The sequence below is a fragment of the Mercenaria mercenaria genome, chromosome 6, assembly GCF_021730395.1.
Source record: "Mercenaria mercenaria strain notata chromosome 6, MADL_Memer_1, whole genome shotgun sequence".
Lineage (NCBI taxonomy): Eukaryota > Metazoa > Mollusca > Bivalvia > Venerida > Veneridae > Mercenaria > Mercenaria mercenaria.
Window position 1 is genome coordinate 83,276,140 of NC_069366.1, and position 18,228 is coordinate 83,294,367.

Below are 18,228 nucleotides of genomic sequence, written 5' to 3' on the forward strand. Positions count from 1 at the left end.
TTAACTAAATGAATTGTGAATTTACATCAAAACTGTCTATTTTCTCATATACCCTTAAAGATAATAATAATAATATATAAATTAATAAACAATTCTTTTTTTTTTAAATGTCATCAAGCTTATCAATTTACAAGTTTGTAAGACAAATGTCTTGAACTAACATAAATAATGAAAACAATAGCAATACAAATTTGGGCTAAGAATCACAATCAGAACAAAATCCATATCATGCATGCTTCAAAAACAAAATGTTTCCAAAACAACTACCATGCCATACAACATCCAAAAACTAAAACCATCACCACAAGGCTGTGAGGCTCTAAAGCTGCATTTGGAAACCAGTCTCAGAATGCAGTCATGCCATTGATCAATTTCAACAGTGTGCTCAGTCTTATCCAATCAGATGCTAGAGACATTAGACTGGTTTTCAAACTTGGTTTTATAACTGTAGAAACTTGTTTGATCAAGCAAGGACTATTAAATAATTTAAATGGATATTTTTTTCTGTTTCAATGTTGCAGGCTCCAACAAAAACATATATTTTCTCATGCATAAGATGGGTGTTTTTTCCCCCTAAGATGCAAGGCTTCTATTGTACATTCCATCTTATATGTGGATCAAGGTCATTGACTGCAATTTTAGTCTGCTTATGGAAGTAACTGCTCTGAATCAAGTAGCTTAATATTGTTTTGGCCACTTATAAATACTATAATGAACCTCCATATCATTTATTACATAGCAAAAGTTGGATGCTGTGTAACATGTTATTAAACTTATACACAAGTTTACATTATAATAATTATTTTTCTTGTCCCTTAAGTTTGGGGCACACAATTTCTTTGAAATTTCTCTTGTCTATCCCTAAAACTGCAAATAGTAAAGTAATATTTTCTCCATTACAAAAGAAACATGGAGCTGCGTTCAATAAAGGCTTGATGCCCCCAGTGGCATCCTTGTCGATAGATTTTGCACCAAAACAAGGTCAAGGTCAAACTGAGGTCAGGTGATGTTTGAAGATGAGGAATGGTCACAGTTCACATCTGTATTAGTATTAATTCATTCTTGTAAGGGGTATTGATGCTAGATGAAACGGTCCAATTTGGTTTACCAAGAGATTGCCCATATAAAGCAACTTAAGTCCAAAATGAGGTCAAGGTCAAGGTCAAACTGAGGTCAAGTGATGTCTGAAAATGAGAAATGGTCACAGGTTACATCTGCATTAGTATCAAGTAATTCTAGTAAGGGGTATTGATGCTAGACGAAACGGTCCCATTTGGTTAACCTCGTATGGATGGACAGATGGACAGGACAATCACTATATGCCTCCCACATCAGTAGATGCTGGGGGCATAAAAAAAGCAATTTATGCTGAAAACTATAAAACAGTTTCCATTTAAAACAATTGTTTGATATTTCTGTTCTTCCACAACATATCTAAAAGAAATGCATCATTCATCATTCTCATATGAGTACCCTGTACTACCATAATATAAATTTTACTCTCATAAAACAAGGCTATCTGCTGAACCTTGGAGCTACAAACAGTCCTGTACTTACACATACATTTATGTAAATATAATTACATGCAGACATTAAAAATCAGCCCTAACTTGAGAATTATGTGTTTGAAACAAATAAAAGGGTCATAACTGTTTAGGAAAATAAATTTAAATAGGAACAGTACCATTCTTGAACATGTTCTTTACTCATACAAAAAGATGTTTACAATTCCCTAACTGCCATTCTGTAAATGTTTAAAGGGTCCCTATCATACAGAATGAGGTGATTATATAACAGACGAGAAACCAAATTCTAGATACTATATAATAACTGAAAACACATAAAGGAACATATTTCAGAAAAATGCAATGTGTCTATATGTTAGTGTGAATTTCAGATCACTGTTGATAATTTAAAAATCTATGAAATTAGGTAAGAAATCGTAGTCACACTGAACATGCAAGATTTCAAAACAATTACTGTCAAATTATTTAATTTCATGGCCATTTTACAGGGATAAATATGTGGATTTTCACCTTCAAACATAGAATGATATTTGCTGGGATTTAATTTTGTTGACTGAATCAACCACAACATCTACGTAAATTAATCCCCCACCAATATTAATAATTTCACAGTATGTGAAAAATATCAAAAGTTCATACGAAAGTAATCCAAATCTTTTTATTTAATGGGTGTCTTCACAAACTGTCAAAAGTTCGAATCACAGTGAATGAAGAGTTAGACCAGGAAGATTTGAAACACAATTAATACTTTATATTGCGAAAATTAAGAAAGGATCAATTACAATGCATTTCCTTAAATAAAGCTAGAGGTCTATTAATTATTGTTTTAAATATGTCATGTCAATTGACATGCTGGGAAGTGTACATTATGATGCAACAATAAACATTAAATGTAATAATAAAATCAATGCTCAGTAATTTCCATTAGGGTACGAATACATGGTTGTACACACACACAATTTGAACACACCTATGCATTTCAAACCTAGATATGCAATCATATAAAGCATGCTCAGAGCTCATGCACAACTACCAACTCTCTATCTGTTGAGTTACTGTTACTAATCAAATGCCAAAATTAATATTGTTAACTTTATTTCCAACCTACTGACTCTCATAACAACTGGATCCACCTACTGACAACAGGCAATCATCCTATGACGACTGAAGGCTGTAGGTCAAAGAGATCTTTACTTAACTGAACATAACCTGTTTTATATCTCAAGGTCATTATGACCTTGACCTTTGGCCTATTGGCCAATAAATTGATAAGGGTCATCCATTGACCACATGCAATCACCACATGAAATTTTGGCAGCCATAGATCAAGTACTCTTCAGTTATTTAGTTAAACCTGTTTTCCATCTCAAGATCCCTGTGACCTTGATCTTTGACCTACTAATCTCCCAAACATTGTAGGTCAATGCCTTCTCTAGTTATTGAGCAGAAGCCAAATGGTCTACCAGCTGACATGAGCAAAACCATGTTACCTCTCTTTTTTGGAAGGGGGTATGATAAATCTATGCAAACAAAACTTGCAAAGATTTACAGGATATCTGTAGCTTTTCCAGCTCTTTGTACTCACCAGCTTGCCTGTATAGCAAACTTGGCTTTAACATACCGGTATTGCCAAAGACTACAACATCCTGTCAATTGTTTCAGATATATGAGCCGTGCCATGGGAAAACCAACATAGTGGGTGTGCGACCAGCATGGATCCAGACCAGCCTGCGCATCCGCGCAGTCTGGTCAGGCTCCATGCTGTTCGCTTTTAAAGCCTATTGGAATTGAAGAAACTGTTAGCGAACAGTATGGATCCTGACCAGACTGCGCGGATGCGCAGGCTGGTCTGGATCCATGCTGGTTGCACACCCACTATGTTGGTTTTCCCATGGCACGGCTCATATATTCTTATAGTTGATAAGGCATGTCTACTGAACAAATTTGAACTACAAAACATGTTACAACTGTTTTGAAACCTAACAGATTAGATCAGAATGTCTTTACAAATCACACCTGTACAAGAGATTTTTGTAAAATATGTATGCCTGCCATGATGGCCTGTTGCAGGGACATGGGTGCATAATCTTCAGTTTCAAGTATACAGAGTGTGACCCAATGACCCCAAAAATGACAGAAGTGATTCAAGTTACTAAAGAAGTTTGACAGCTAGAGGTGAAGCATTTTGGCTGCTTCCTAGTTGACAGCATTATAAAGTCACTTTCACCTTGTCTTAATGACCCTTAAAATGATATGGATCATACTGACCATAGAACCATTCCTACAATACTTAGTGGCTGCAGGCCAAACAGCTGATCAGAAGCCATTTTCAGTCCAAAGGTCACCATGGCCTTAACCTTTGACCAACTGACCTCTCAAAACAGTACAGGTTATCCTTGACCACAGAGGATTATTGTAGGCAGTTTGACTGCCAGGCAAGAGGTCCCAGTGTTGTTTTCTTTTTTCTGCAGTCACATTATCAATGACTTTTCACCTACTGATCCCAAGAAGGAAAGAAATAATTTACTGACTACAGGTATGACCCTATGAACTTTGACTTCCATAGGCCCAAGTCTTCTCTAACAACTGATTCTTAACTGTTTTCTGTCTCACTGTGACCTTGCCTTTTGACCAAGACACTAACAATTTCAGAGGGGTCATTTACTGATCACAAACAATCACCCAATGAAGTCTGATGACTGTAGGCATTGTTCATAGAAATAAATTTCACTCCAGAATATAAACCATGACATTTGACCTACTGATCCCCAAAGCTTTAGGGGTCATCTTCTAACCACAGGCAATCAATCTTTAATTTATTCTAATATGAAAAATCCAAGCACGTTTCTTTCAAAACATAGAAATCTGACATAATGTCTATTATTTAGGCTATACAAGCGCTGAAAATGAGTGCTACTACATTTGATATACTATTTCATATAAAAAATACGTTTCAGAATCAAAATGGTATATGTTGATGTCAAATCGGCCTAGTATATTTGGCGTCATACATGCGCCAAGAAATAGAGCTTCCCTATTTCATCTACTTGTTTCATAAATACATATTAGAATCGAAACAAGGAGCTGCGTTCAACAAACGCCCCCGGTGGCATCCTTGTCGATACAAAGCAACCTAAGTCCAAAATGAGGTCAAGGTCAAACTGAGGTCAGGTGATGTTTGAAGATGAGGAATGGTCACAGGTTACATCTGTATTAGTATCAATTCGTTCTTGTAAGGGGTGTTGATGCTAGACGAAATGGTCCCATTTGGTTAACCAAGAGATGGCCCATATTAAGCAACCTAAGTCCAAAATGAGGTCAAGGTCAAACTGAGGTCAGGTGATGTCTGAAGATGAGGAATGGTCACAGGTTGAATCTGCATTAGTATCAAGTCATTCTAGTAAGGGGTATTGATGCTAGATGAAACGGTCCCATGTGGTTTACCTCGTACGGACGGACGAAAGAACGGATGGACAGGACAATCACTATTATGCCTCCCGCATCAGTAGATGTCAGGGGCGTAAAAATATACAGCAATATCTCAACAATACGAACTGGTTATGCGCTGCTTGTAAAATTCACTCAGGCTATACCCTCAGGAAACTATTCCGCAAGCGTATCATCATATTGTTTAGTTATGTTTAAACAAGGTTCTGCTGTATATTATTTCTTAAATAAAGTTTGATAGCTATAGGCCAAAAGCATTTTTCATCTATCATTTACTCATGGCATAGGGATGGACTGACCAACCAACAGGAACAGGACAATATACTCTTCTACTGGGCGTGTGTGTTACTGAACAGGGAGTGGTGGGGGGTGGGGGGAAAGAATAGTTAAAGTAGAAGACAGATTACAGTTCTACTGAAATGAGATCACTAATGTCACAATGTTGTCTTAACAGTGCAAGCATGCTTTAAGTTAAGCCATGCTAAATTGTTCACAAAGCGTTACTTTTTTTCAGATGGCCACCTTCTCACTTAATCTGTGGTTAAGAGCTATACTGCTAACAAGTGTTTTTCTACATCTCGATTCCACTTAACTGCTCAAGTGTTGCATTCAATAAAAGATCACTTTGCACAGTATTATACGAAATCAACAAGGATTCAGCCTGTCATTACTTATTCTCTGCAAATACTTGGAAACTTGCCTGGTCTACTTTCTACTTTTCTGTACAATGTTGATAAATATGTGGTTTCATAATGGCCCTGATCTAGCTTTTGTGGTACTGGTTTGGGCAAATTTCAGATTGTAAAAAGACATTGAGTTTCAGAACCAGTTACAGAAGGTCGAAAATCCCTGGTAGTATGCAACAGATCTGTTCTATATTAAAACGAGCATGTGCCTACCTTTAAGACTACACTAATGAGAAAGTGGCCAATACGCTGTTAACTGTAGCTAAGTACCTGATATCAGGAACATTCCACTATTCTCGGCTTTGGAGACAAAACTTGGCACTTCTGACGAATAGAACGCCGTCAATACATCGAAAAATGAGGAATGCGGTGCCCCACACAGGACAGGTGCATCCCGAGAAGCTGCCGGTTCACCTTTAATTTTCACGTTTTGGAAGCCAATACAAAACGTCATTATTCGTCCTAAATACAGACATGGTGTCCCGATGGTTCTGGGAAAGTACAAAGAAATCAGTAAGCTTAAAGCAATACTATACTACACAAATCGAGGGCTTGATGGAGATCTGTCTTAAGTTATTCTATATATTGTTGAATCAGAAATATTCGCAAAGGATTAAGTTTCACTATTTACACATCTTTCACTTTCTCGCAAAAATAAATTAAGGCATAATAGAATTAAAATTTCAGGGATTTAAAAAAAAAAAAGAAACTTCGGGAACTGATTGTGTAGCACTAACATTTATAACAAATACCGTAAGCATTTGAATATATTATGCACTTTTTAAACAATTTTTCTGATTTTCACAAAGAGGTGCGTAGTATACACAAATGTAGAGCTTCATAATTTTATCCCAGTTTGATAGCATGTAAATATCGCCGAAAATCAGACAATTTTTGTCAGCTGTCTGGTGTTTATGTTATTTGCACTTCCTATTTAAGAGAGCTTTTGGCTGGGTCTAAAAGCAGGTAGGAGACTGAACCTATGTTGATATATGGTAAAGTTTTGGTTTTAATTGCTTAATTTCTTTTTTAATTTTTTAAATTTAATTAATCAGTTAAGCAGCCATGAGTTCACAATGTTGGTCGATTGTTGAACATCATCCAAAAGTTATGGATGCAAAATTTCATGGCCTCTGGGCTATGTGTAAAATCAGTAAAAACATTTTCTTTCAGGGGCTGTTCAAATAAAATGCAATTAAACGGTTTGATTGTTATTTCTTTATTTCCAGCCAATTAATACTGATCAATACAGTCGGCCATACATTTTTAAACAAACATGCAAATTAACTTCTCCTTTGATGTGCATGTAATTGTGAAATGTTTGTTCACATGTAAGAAGCTTGCTGAGACAGTGCTGACAGTTTGAGAAAGTGTCAAGTTCTCAGAGTATCTTTTAATATCGATGATATTTTTAAGTGTCCGTAACCGGTTAAGCAGCCAGTCCGATTTTCATGCGGTCATTGTTACGTGAACAGTAAATGGCCGATTGTAAACAAAATTCTCAGATTTTCGATGCGTATTATATTCAAATGTATGTGTTTTCCCACGATTCTGATACAAGATCAGGGGTGCGTAATATACATGCTAACGTAATATATTCAAATGTTTATGGTAGGTACAGTTTCCTCTTACAAGTATCGTTACAGCAGCAGTGTATAAGTTCAAACGCATAACAAAAGCTCAGCCTAATAGGGCATAATCTGACCATTTGCAAGCAGAATTAAGCAGTATCAAGAGCTGTCAGAGGGCACAATGCTTGACTATTCGAAAGCTTTGTCCCTAGGAAAGTTAAATATTAAACACCAAACTCTAAAACAAGAGGACCATGATGGTCCTGAATCGCTCACCTCTTCCCACATGACCCAGTTTTGAGTATGACGTCGTTTTTTCTATTATTTGACATAGTGACCTAGTTTTTGAGCTCATGTGACCCAGTTTTGAACTTGACCTAGATATTATCAATATAAAAATTCTGACCAATTTTCATGAAGATCCATTGAAAAATATGGTCTCTAGAGAGGTCACAAGGTTTTTCTATTATTTGATCTATTGACCTAGTTTTCAAAGGTATGTGACCCTGTTTTGAACTTTACCTAGATATCATCAAGGTGAACATTCTCACTAATTTTCATGAACATCTCATGAAAAATATGGCCTCTAGAGAGGTCACAAGGTTTTTCTATTTTTATACCAACTGGCCTAGTTTTTGACCGCATGTGACCAGTTTCGAAACTGACCTAGATATCATCAAGGTGAACATTCAGATCAATTTTCATGAAGATCCATTGAAAAATATGGCCTCCAGAGAGGTCAAAAGACTTTTCTAATTTTAGACCTACTGACCTAGTTTTTGACCGCAGTTGACCCAGTTTCAAACTTGACCTAGATATCATCAAGATGAACATTCAGACCAACTTTCATACAGATCCCATGAAAAGTATGGCCTCTAGAGAGGTCACAAGGTTTTTTTTATTTTTAGACTTACTGACCTATTTTTCGACCGCACATGACCCTGTTTCGAACTTGACCTAGATATCATCAAGATAAACATTCAGACCAGCTTTCATACAGATCCCATGAAAATATGGCCTTTAGAGAGGTCACAAGGTTTTTCTATTATTTGACCTACTGACCTAGTTTTTGACGGCATGTGACCCACTTTGGAACTTGACCTAGATCAGGGTTCGAATTTAGACAGATTTTCTACTTGCATTTTTTCGCAAGTAGTTTTTTTTAACTTGCTAAATGAAAAAACAACTTGCATTTTCCGCGACTTGTCACTTTATTAGAACATTAACACAAACATCCACGTGACGAGTCCAGCCAATCGTATTAGCACTATATAAATAGTAACTTATTACAGATTACCAAAAAACCCACCGGATGCGGTAAACGTCATCAAAATTGGCGCAGGTACTTGCCAGCAGTTGAAAAGACATGCGCACGGGACATGTATCGAGTGTAAACTACCGTTTACGACGAAAGATGAAAGAGTGCTCTGAAATTTGTTCTGCAAATGACAATGCGCTGCAATGACCGCAAGTTGTTAGAGAAAGAACAGTGTAAGATCGAGACGACCGTTAGAAATGCACATTATTCGGCCAAAAATTTTCACTCACAAAAAAATGCTGGCGTCTGAAATCTAACCTTGCAGTTTGAAATTTGCACTCGCATTTCGCGAGTATGCTAGCTTAAATTCGAACCCTGCTAGATATCATCAAGATGAACATTCAGACCAACTTTCATACAGATCCCATGAAAAATATGGCCTCTAGAGAGGTCACAAGGTTTTTCTATTATTTGACCTACTGACCCAGTTTTTGATGGCACGTGACCCACTTTCGAATTTGACCTAGATATCATCAAGGTTAACATTCTGACCAATTTTCATGAAGATCTCATGAAATATATGGCCTCTAGAGAGGTCACAAGGTTTTTCTATTTTTAGACCTACTGACCTAGTTTTTGACCGCACGTGACCCAGTTTGGAACTTGACCTAGATATCATCAAGATGAACATTCAGACCAATTTTCATACAGATCCCACGAAAAATATGGCCTTTAGAGAGGTCACAAGGTTTGTCTATTATTTGACCTACTGACCTAGTTTTTGACGGCACGTGACCCAGTTTCAAACTTGACCTAGATATCATTAAAGTAAACGTTCTGACCAATTTTCATGAAGATCTTGTGAAATATATGGCCTCTAGAGAGGTCACAAGGTTTTTCTATTTTTAGACCTACTGACCTAGTTTTTGAATGCACGTGACCCAGTTTCGAACTTGACCTAGATATCATCAAGGTGAACATTCTGACCAATTTTCATGAAGTTCTTGTGAAATATATGGCCTCTAGAGAGGTCACAAGGTTTTTCTATTTTAAGACCTACTGACCTTGTTTTATCGGCACGTGACCAAGTTTCGAACTTGACCTAGATATCATCAAGGGGAACATTCTGACCAACTTTCATAAAGATCCCATGAAAAATGTGACCTCTAGAGTGGTCACAAGCAGAAGTTTACGGACTGACACACGCACGCACGGACGGATGGACGACGCGTGAATACAAAAGCTCACCTTGTCACTCTGTGACAGGTGAGCTAAAAAACAATCCCTTTAAGAAAAGCGGAATTAAGTTAAGGAAGCGGAGAAAATTTAACCTTTAGCCTGCTGGCGGTAAGTGATTCTGAAATTTCTGATCATGGTCTACACTGTTGGCTATTCAGTCAGTAAATTTTCAGTAAACACCCCTTCGCATAACAAATGGTACTGTCCAAACTGAATAATGGACAAGTCCATTATAAAAATTTAGCAGGGTAAGGGTTAATGTAAGTCCGTCCTCATCACAAAGAACAAGTGTGAAGTTTAATCCATTCCCATACAGGATTACTGAGGTACCATCTTATGTAGTACAGTACAAAAATTTAACCAAATACACCGATGTTGACGCATTGGCGTCTCCAATAGCTCTACCTATTCCTTGTACAGTTCAGCTAAAAATCATTGAATCTTATGAATATGCAAATTCTACATCTCGTGAAAGTATTCAATACAAAAAAATTGTGAAATTATGACCCAGTGAAAAAATATATATGAACAGACTTTTGACAGTCCTCCATTAAGCCCAAGAATTATGTCTCTGTTAGTGAACAAGCCTATATATAGGTCTGTCTATAGCATTTAGCAATGCATATTATGTGGCCATTCTATTGTAATAATTTACGTATAGAAAAACATTCTGTAAATGACATTCCTCATTACCTGTCTACAAAAACAGATGATTTTTCCCAGACCAAACATTATCATCACAAACAAATCCCTTTTAAGCGACAAACTTTGTGGAACAAAAAAAATTCTGTATTTCCTATGGAGCTGCACTGCTGTATGCCTTTACTGACCTGAAACACATACTTCCTGCTAGGCAACATTTAGGAACTCATTAGACTATTTCAGCCACTTTCCCTCATAAAGGTTTTTTTTTTAAAAATGAATGGTTATGAGTTTCCAGTGAATTTTGTTCTTTCTTAATTATGTTATATTTAATTAAATGACTATAATTTTAATTTCAAAAGTTTATCTCATTTTATCAAGCTTTTTAAGACATATTATCTGTGATGTTTGCAATTTGGTTTTCTACAAACTAAAATCAATGTTTGCAAGTACTAGTAACTTCGAAACACATCTCTATATTACCTGGAATTTAGAGTACCCATAATTCCAGATTTATTTTTCATCATCAGTACTTACTAATACTATATCCCTAAAATTTGAACTAGAAGAGCGTTTCTATCAATTTGAAAAAACCTTTTAATACAAATTTAAACTATCAACTCAAATTTCTGTTTTAAGAACAGTGCCCTAGGCAAAACAAACATGCAAAAGCCATCTTCACTTTTTTAAGCCGCATGACATACACTTTTTTTAACCTTTAGTCTGCTGGCGGCAACTGAATCTGCCTTTGCGACCAGTGCAGACCAAGATCAGCCTGCACATTTGTGCAAGCTGATCATGGTCTGCACTGTTTGCTGTTCAGTCAGTAAATTTTCAACAAACAACTCTTTGAACAATAAATGGTGTTGCCCAAATTGAATGATGGACTGGTCCATTTTAGAAACTTAGCAGGGTCAAGGTTAAAGGATATATGTCAGTGGGAATACTGAGTAGAAACATACAGAGCAAAGGCCAAATTCATCCTCATACAAAATCACCACTGCTGGTTTGAACATGGCATAAACCCACCTCTAATTTTTAAAATAAAGAAAAAACTTTACAGTGATAAATTTTCAATTGAAATATTACCATATAAATTAAGTTAATAATGCTACACCAGTAAAATTTAGAATCAAGTTTTTATTAACACAAATTTTAAGCAGGGGTGATTTTTTCAGAGTTCCACATGATGTACCCTGTTCTTAATCTTAGGCTGAAAAAGAAAACAACATCTAGTATATAAATAAACATGCAGCATGCATATCCATTCCCACAATGCACCAGTAACCGGCCGCCCATCATCCATCAAGATAGAACATTGGCTCACATCTTGTACAAAACAAGAAAAGTTCTGTGATAAATTTGTACCAAAAGGTCTTGCCACCCACTTTTTTGCCACAAAAAAATTTTGTTGTACCAAAAGGTCTTGCCACCCACTTTTTTGCCACAATTTTTTTTTGTTTATCTGTAGATACGATAAAATTTACTCTTCTATGTGTAAATACTGTTAATACATGGTTCCATACAAAATATCCCACTATAAATCCGGAAATGTGTTTCTATATTTAGACCTTTTTTTTTACTAATTTTAAAATTGGGACCGTGAACATGCCAAAAGTGCATGCCTTTACAGCATTTATTTGGGTTTATCAAGCTACTTTTGGTACAAATTCCTTTTAATATGCTTTTAATTACAACAGGGCGTGAGACAAAAAGGAGGCTGCACATTTTACAGGCATATTTGCGTACTTCCGAATATGGGTGCACATCCGATCCCAGCCTTTGCTACTACTGACGTTAAATTCAGGACCACTACAGGCAGTGCATCAAAATAAGACGAGTGCGGTGCCATAACAAGGACTGCTGCATCTGAAGATGGGGCTCTCACGCCTTTTACACAGACATGATAAAACCCACCCGCGAAAAATACACATCGACTCAGGAACACAATGATTGGTCGCAGAATATAGCTAGAAAGAAAATGAATCATTATTTTAATTAGTATAACCCCAAAAACAATGCATGTTTACTGCAAATGGAAAACACAGTCTCTACTTCTAAATGGCTGAATGAGATGGTGAACACACGTGCAGAATAAACTACAGAAGCCCTGTAGGGACAATAAAATTGTAATTTTGAAGCTTTTATTCTTCTTCCCACTTCACAACTTAGCCTTAAAACTTCAATACTTCCTGCAGAGTATTTTTCACTTCTTACTTCATTATTTCCATCTTCAAAGTTCATGACTTCTGACTTCAGCCATTCTTATATCATACTTCCGGACTTCCTACTTAAAAATTCATGACTTCAGACTTCATCTTTTCTTACTTCATGAATTCCTTTTTCAAAGTTCATGACTTGTGACTTAAACATGATTTATTTCAAGACTTCCTACTTTAAATATCATGATTTCTGACTTCAATACTGACTTCAACGTTTCTTATTCAAAACTTCCTACATCAAAGTTCACTGAGTTCCTAGTTCAAAGCTCATGGCTTCTGACTTTAACATTTCTTATTTCAAGACTTCCAACATCAAAGTTCATGATTTCCTACATCAAAGTCCATAATTTCCTACATCAAAGTCCATGATTTCCTACATCAAAGTTCATGATTTCCTACATCAAAGTTCATGATTTCCTACATCAAAGTACATGATTTCCTACAACAAAGTTCATCACTTCTGGCTTCAGCACTTCTTACTTCATGACTTCATAGTTCGAAGTTCATGACTTTCTTACTTCAACATTTCTTCTTTCAATAATTCCTCCTTCAACATTCATGACTTCTGACTTCAACATTTCTTACTTTTAACGTTTCACTTCTTACATCATGGATTCTGCCCATCAGTTTCAATACTTCTTATTTCTCACACAGTTACTGCAAGTTTTCTGCATTTCCATGCCTAGCACAACAGCTTCACAACAATGAAAATCAAAAAAAATTAAGATTAGTGCATACTTTGAAAGTCCAGAAAGTAAGAAGTCATGAAGTTTGAAGTCATAATTAGGAAGTGGAATAGCAGAGAGTCAGAAATCATGGAGGTTAGAAATTGAAAGTTTGGGAATTATATGTCCCTCCAGGGCTTCCATAATTAACAAATTCTTCAACAACATTCAAGGTATATTGTGGCCACTTCAGTGCAAAACAATTATATCTATTTTTTTGATACTTTTGTACTTACTTTGTTCTTCCAATAGTCTAAGAGATAGGACACTTTTGTTTACTTTCTTGAGCCCAAGTAAACTTTTTATTCAATCTGGTAGCCAATAACAATAGTGTTAGTATTTTTATTCAATCTGGTTGTGTTTGCCAAAGTGGATGGAATGACAGAATTTTCAAGATAGCTGTCACAAATTTTATCACGGAAATGTTTTAATACATAGAAAATAAATTTTCTCGAAAGTTTTGCCCCTTTTGTGGTTATTAGACTAGTGTAAAAATGGGCAAAATAGTGCATTCTAAAGATAATGTTGTGATCACTTTAAAAGAGAGATATAAATATGCATCAAGATTTCTTTTTAATTGATTTGCAATAAATGAGTATAAACTAATCACAAACAGTGCAGTGTCACCCTAGAAACTAAAATTAATCAGTGCTGAATGAGCTGCAAAAACACTGGTTGACTTGATTTATATTGCAGAAAATCAATATGGAACATGTTCCTTGGCAGACACACTTGTACAGAATTGTTCCTGACTAACACTGGTAGAGCAAAAGTTGGCTGTATAAAATTCATGACAACTTTCAGACCTGCTTTTAAATAAAAAAGCACAACAGCATCTTTCAGACACCGAACAAAAAGAAGGGGATGAACAGTATTAAAAGTCACAGAAAAAGTAATGAAAATTTGCATGCCAAATTATTAGAATGAAATTAGAATGAAATAATAACAATCAAGGTGACACCACTGTATTTCAAATGCTCAACCCTTAGACCTTCCCCTCCCCAACCCCCTAACCCCCATGGAATTGAAACTGTTGGAAGAGTTGAGAACACACTGCTCTGATGCAGTTGTAATATAACTATATTGGGCAGGGTTTAGAGCCAGTACATATACACAATTTAGGTCATATGGTAACCTTCGCGGTGGAGGAAGACACCAGGGGCTCCTGCAAGTATGGTTTTAGGCATGGACCGGGACAAGCACGTTGTTAGAACCACAGACTTACCATGAGCCAGCTGGATGGCTTCCTCCCATGAAGATCTTCACATCAGAAGTTATGTTTTGAATCCACATCGATAGGGGGCACGTAATTCCAAGTCAGGAACTGTAACAACCTTTTTTTTTAGTGGGGGTGTGGGGAGTGTACTTTGGATATAAATATGAAAGAAAACAGCTGGAAAAATTTACCCTCTATCCCTCTTTGATGACAAATTCTTTTTCTCAACAGTTAAAGGAACAACTGTTAAGTCCATAATTCCCTAAGATTCGCGACAGCTTTCCATAATTAGAGTACATTTGATAGCTGCAGTCATGAGGGTCTTCTATTATTTAGTACAATAAAACATGCTTACACACAGTTTCTACATTTAAATGTAATCAATCATTACCATGGCAACCAAATACAGTAAATTAATGTGTTTTTTTTCACTTCAAAGGCAGTCCTTTAATATATTAATATACAAACCAAAAGGTTAGCTGCCAGTTAGTTATTTTGCAGCATCACCCTATAAAAAGTATAATAAGTGACCATATGTATCAATAATTTAAAACTGTCTTAGTAAAAAAACCATGAAACTCGGTACCATGTGTCAGGCACCAATCATGAAACAACTGAAAATTCAATTACAGGGTGTGAAAAAAGTCTGGGTTGTGTTAAATAACTGAGAATAGTTACATTATAGCACAAAGTATTTCAGTAATTCTCTATCTACAGGAAGTGATATAATCAAGGCAAGTGTGGAAGTTGACTAATATAAAGATATTTACAGATATAATTTTCAGCTATACAATATTAGTTAAGATTATACAATAACTGATCTATATTTGCGTAAATATGTATATCTGTCAAATACAAAGACCACAGCTAATAATATTGCCTATTTCTTTACAATTTTCGTTACATCATTCCCAACCATTAATTTTGATATCCAATAACACATTTTTGTCTGGCAAAAGCCAGCATACAATATTTATTTAAATCAGTTATTTTACTGTAGTATTTGTCTGTAATCTTTTTTTCTTTCTTTTATTTTTTGTCCTTATATATAGCATTCAATGCATATGCTAAGCCTTTGAAAAAAAGAAATTTTTTGTCAGTTTAACTTCCCTAACATTGCTTGGCACCGTAGGTTAAAGGAAAACAATGGAACTGTTTCCCAGACTTAAACTTACAAATTAGTTTCAGACATTATTTTACAAGTACATTATCAAAGCAAAATGGATTTTATTTTAATTTCCTCTTTCACTAAAATACTTTACCATTAGCTATCAAGTCCAAATGCACAAAATCTTCATCAAATGCATTTGACTTGGCTAAATATACAAACAAATCTGACACTTAATTTCATGGTTTTAGCCAAAATGGCTATTAGACATAAATTTGAAGATTCAAGATATAAAAATCAATGAGAAATTTATTGGATTTTGTTTTGCAGATTGAAACAACCACGAAATCACTCTTCATCTTGTCAACTTTGTGCCTATTTGATACATACTTTAGCATAACCTCTTAAACACACATAATGAGTGACATATGAAAAGTCACTTGTATCTTTGGAAATGTAAATACATCCCCCCCAACACTCCTCCCCCAATTTGCTGATAAAAATTCCCCAATTTTGTCAAGGATCTTTCTCCACAAATCCCTAGAAAGAGCCCTAAAGTTAATAATAGAATGGTAATAAAAAAAACTTACTTTCTCCACCCTGACAATGGTTCTTTCTGCTCTTTTTCATTCCTGAAAGCAACTGCCAGAGCTGCTAGTGGCCAGGCCAATAACAAACATACACCAACTAATAACAGCCTCAGTGGTGCAACAGTAACTGACATAAAGGCCACCTGTAAAAATAAGATGAATCTAAGTAAAAGAAAATATTCAGGCCTAGAGAAGACTAACAGCATAAAACAGATAGGAATAAATTGTGTGTCCATAGGTCACTGGTGTCCCCTACATTCAATGTCACTATATGGTCAAATATTACTTTATACAACACTTAAACTTTCATATAACCTTGGATTGCGGTGTGAGTCATCATGGGCTGAAGTGGAGGATAGTATGGCCACTACAAAACATTTGTGTGTGGTACATGTAGTATCGGTGGTAGGGTACGCGGGGGGACCCCTAGGAGTACAAGCTCACAACCTACAATGTTTCATGACCCTAGGTTAAATACTTCTTAGATACATCCAACAAAAACTTTATGGTATTCTATACAACCTTTGGACTATGTTTTGTTTTGTTTGGTTTACTGTCGCACCGATACAATTTTAGGTCATATGGCGACTTTCCAGCTTTGATGATGGAGGAAGACCCAGGTGCCCCTCCGTGCATTATCTCATGGGTGGGCACCTGAGTAGAACCACCAACCTTCCGTAAGCCAGCTGGATAGCTTCCACATATGAAGAATTCAACTCGCCAAGTGAGGCTCAAACCTACATCGGTGAGGAGCAAGTGATTCGAAGTGAGCAACCATAACCACTCAGCCACGGATGCCCAATACTTTAGACTAAGTCAACAGACAAAACTCTGGTCAGGCTGAGTGAAATCCTACACAAAGCCAAAGGTGCAAAACGTAAAATGCTGAATAACAATCCTCTGATGTTTGATAACTCCAGCTGGAATACTTTTTGAGATATGCACAATATAAATTAGGATGACAGATGAACTTTTCAGGTGCCACAACTCTAGTCTTACTATTAAAAATTGAAATCCCAAACAAAACCAAAGATGCCTAACTTCACCTGTTGAGGAACAACCCTATGATGTTTGAGGAGTCTAGGTCTAATATATTTTGAGATATGCATAACCCAAATTTGGACTGTCAGACTGACAGACGTATGGACAAGGGTAAATCTCAGTGCCCCTCCCTAAAACATTTTTGGCAAAATAAAAACAAGAGCTCGTAGAACACAAAATGCCCCCCTTGATACATTCAGTAATTGCACAAGAAACAGAAATTATTTGCTCACTGTAAACAAAAGTTCTACTGTTCTGGTTCAATGTGACCTTGACCTTTGACCTACTGACCTCAAATTCAACAGGGGTCATCTGCTGGTCATAATCAACCTCCCTATTAAGATTCTGGATCCTAGGCCCAAGCGTTCTCAAGTTATCGTCCGGAAAGGGTTTAACTGTTCCGGGTCAATGTGACCTTGACCTTTGGCCTACTGACCTCGACATCTATAGGGGTCATCTACTGGTCATGACAAACCTCCCTATCAAGTTTCATGATCCTAGGCCCAAGCGTTCTCAAGTAATCGTCCGGAAATGGTTTAAGTGTTTCGGGTCACTGTAACCTTGACCTTTGACCTACTGACCTCAAAATCAATAGAGGTCATCTGCTGGTCATGATTAACCTCTCAATCAACTTTCACGATCTTAGGTCTAAGCATTCTTGAGTTACCATCCGGAAACCGTTTAACTGTTCCGGGTCACTGTGACCTTGAACTTTGACCTACTGACCTCAAAATCAATAGGGGTCATCTGCTGGTCATGGCCAATCTCCCTATCATCTTTGATGATCCTAGACCCAAGCTTTCTTGAGTTGTCATCCGGAAACCGTTTAACTGTTCAGGGTCACTGTGACCTTGACCTTTGACATACTGATCTCAAAATCAATAGGGGTCATCTGCTGGTGATGACCAACCTCCCTATCATTTTTCATGATCCTAGACCCAAGCGTTCTCTAGTTAT

General features: G+C 36.4%; 1 protein-coding gene across 3 annotated transcripts in view; it reads right to left on the reverse strand.

Moving 5' to 3' along the window:
• The window catches only part of LOC123548378 (lysophosphatidylcholine acyltransferase 2-like), a 42,813-nt gene that overhangs the window by 19,654 nt on the left and 4,931 nt on the right, over positions 1-18,228 (reverse strand). The window contains exons 2-3 of one of the 3 annotated variants that reach the window (XM_045335581.2): positions 16,231-16,373; positions 12,119-12,339 (exon numbers count right to left, since the gene is read on the reverse strand). In XM_045335581.2, the coding sequence (XP_045191516.2) occupies positions 12,119-12,339; positions 16,231-16,373 (364 nt within the window). Of the gene's footprint in view, positions 1-5,929; positions 6,151-12,118; positions 12,340-16,230; positions 16,374-18,228 lie in introns of those variants that run through there. The other 2 variants (XM_045335580.2, XM_045335582.2) reach the window with 2 other exon arrangements.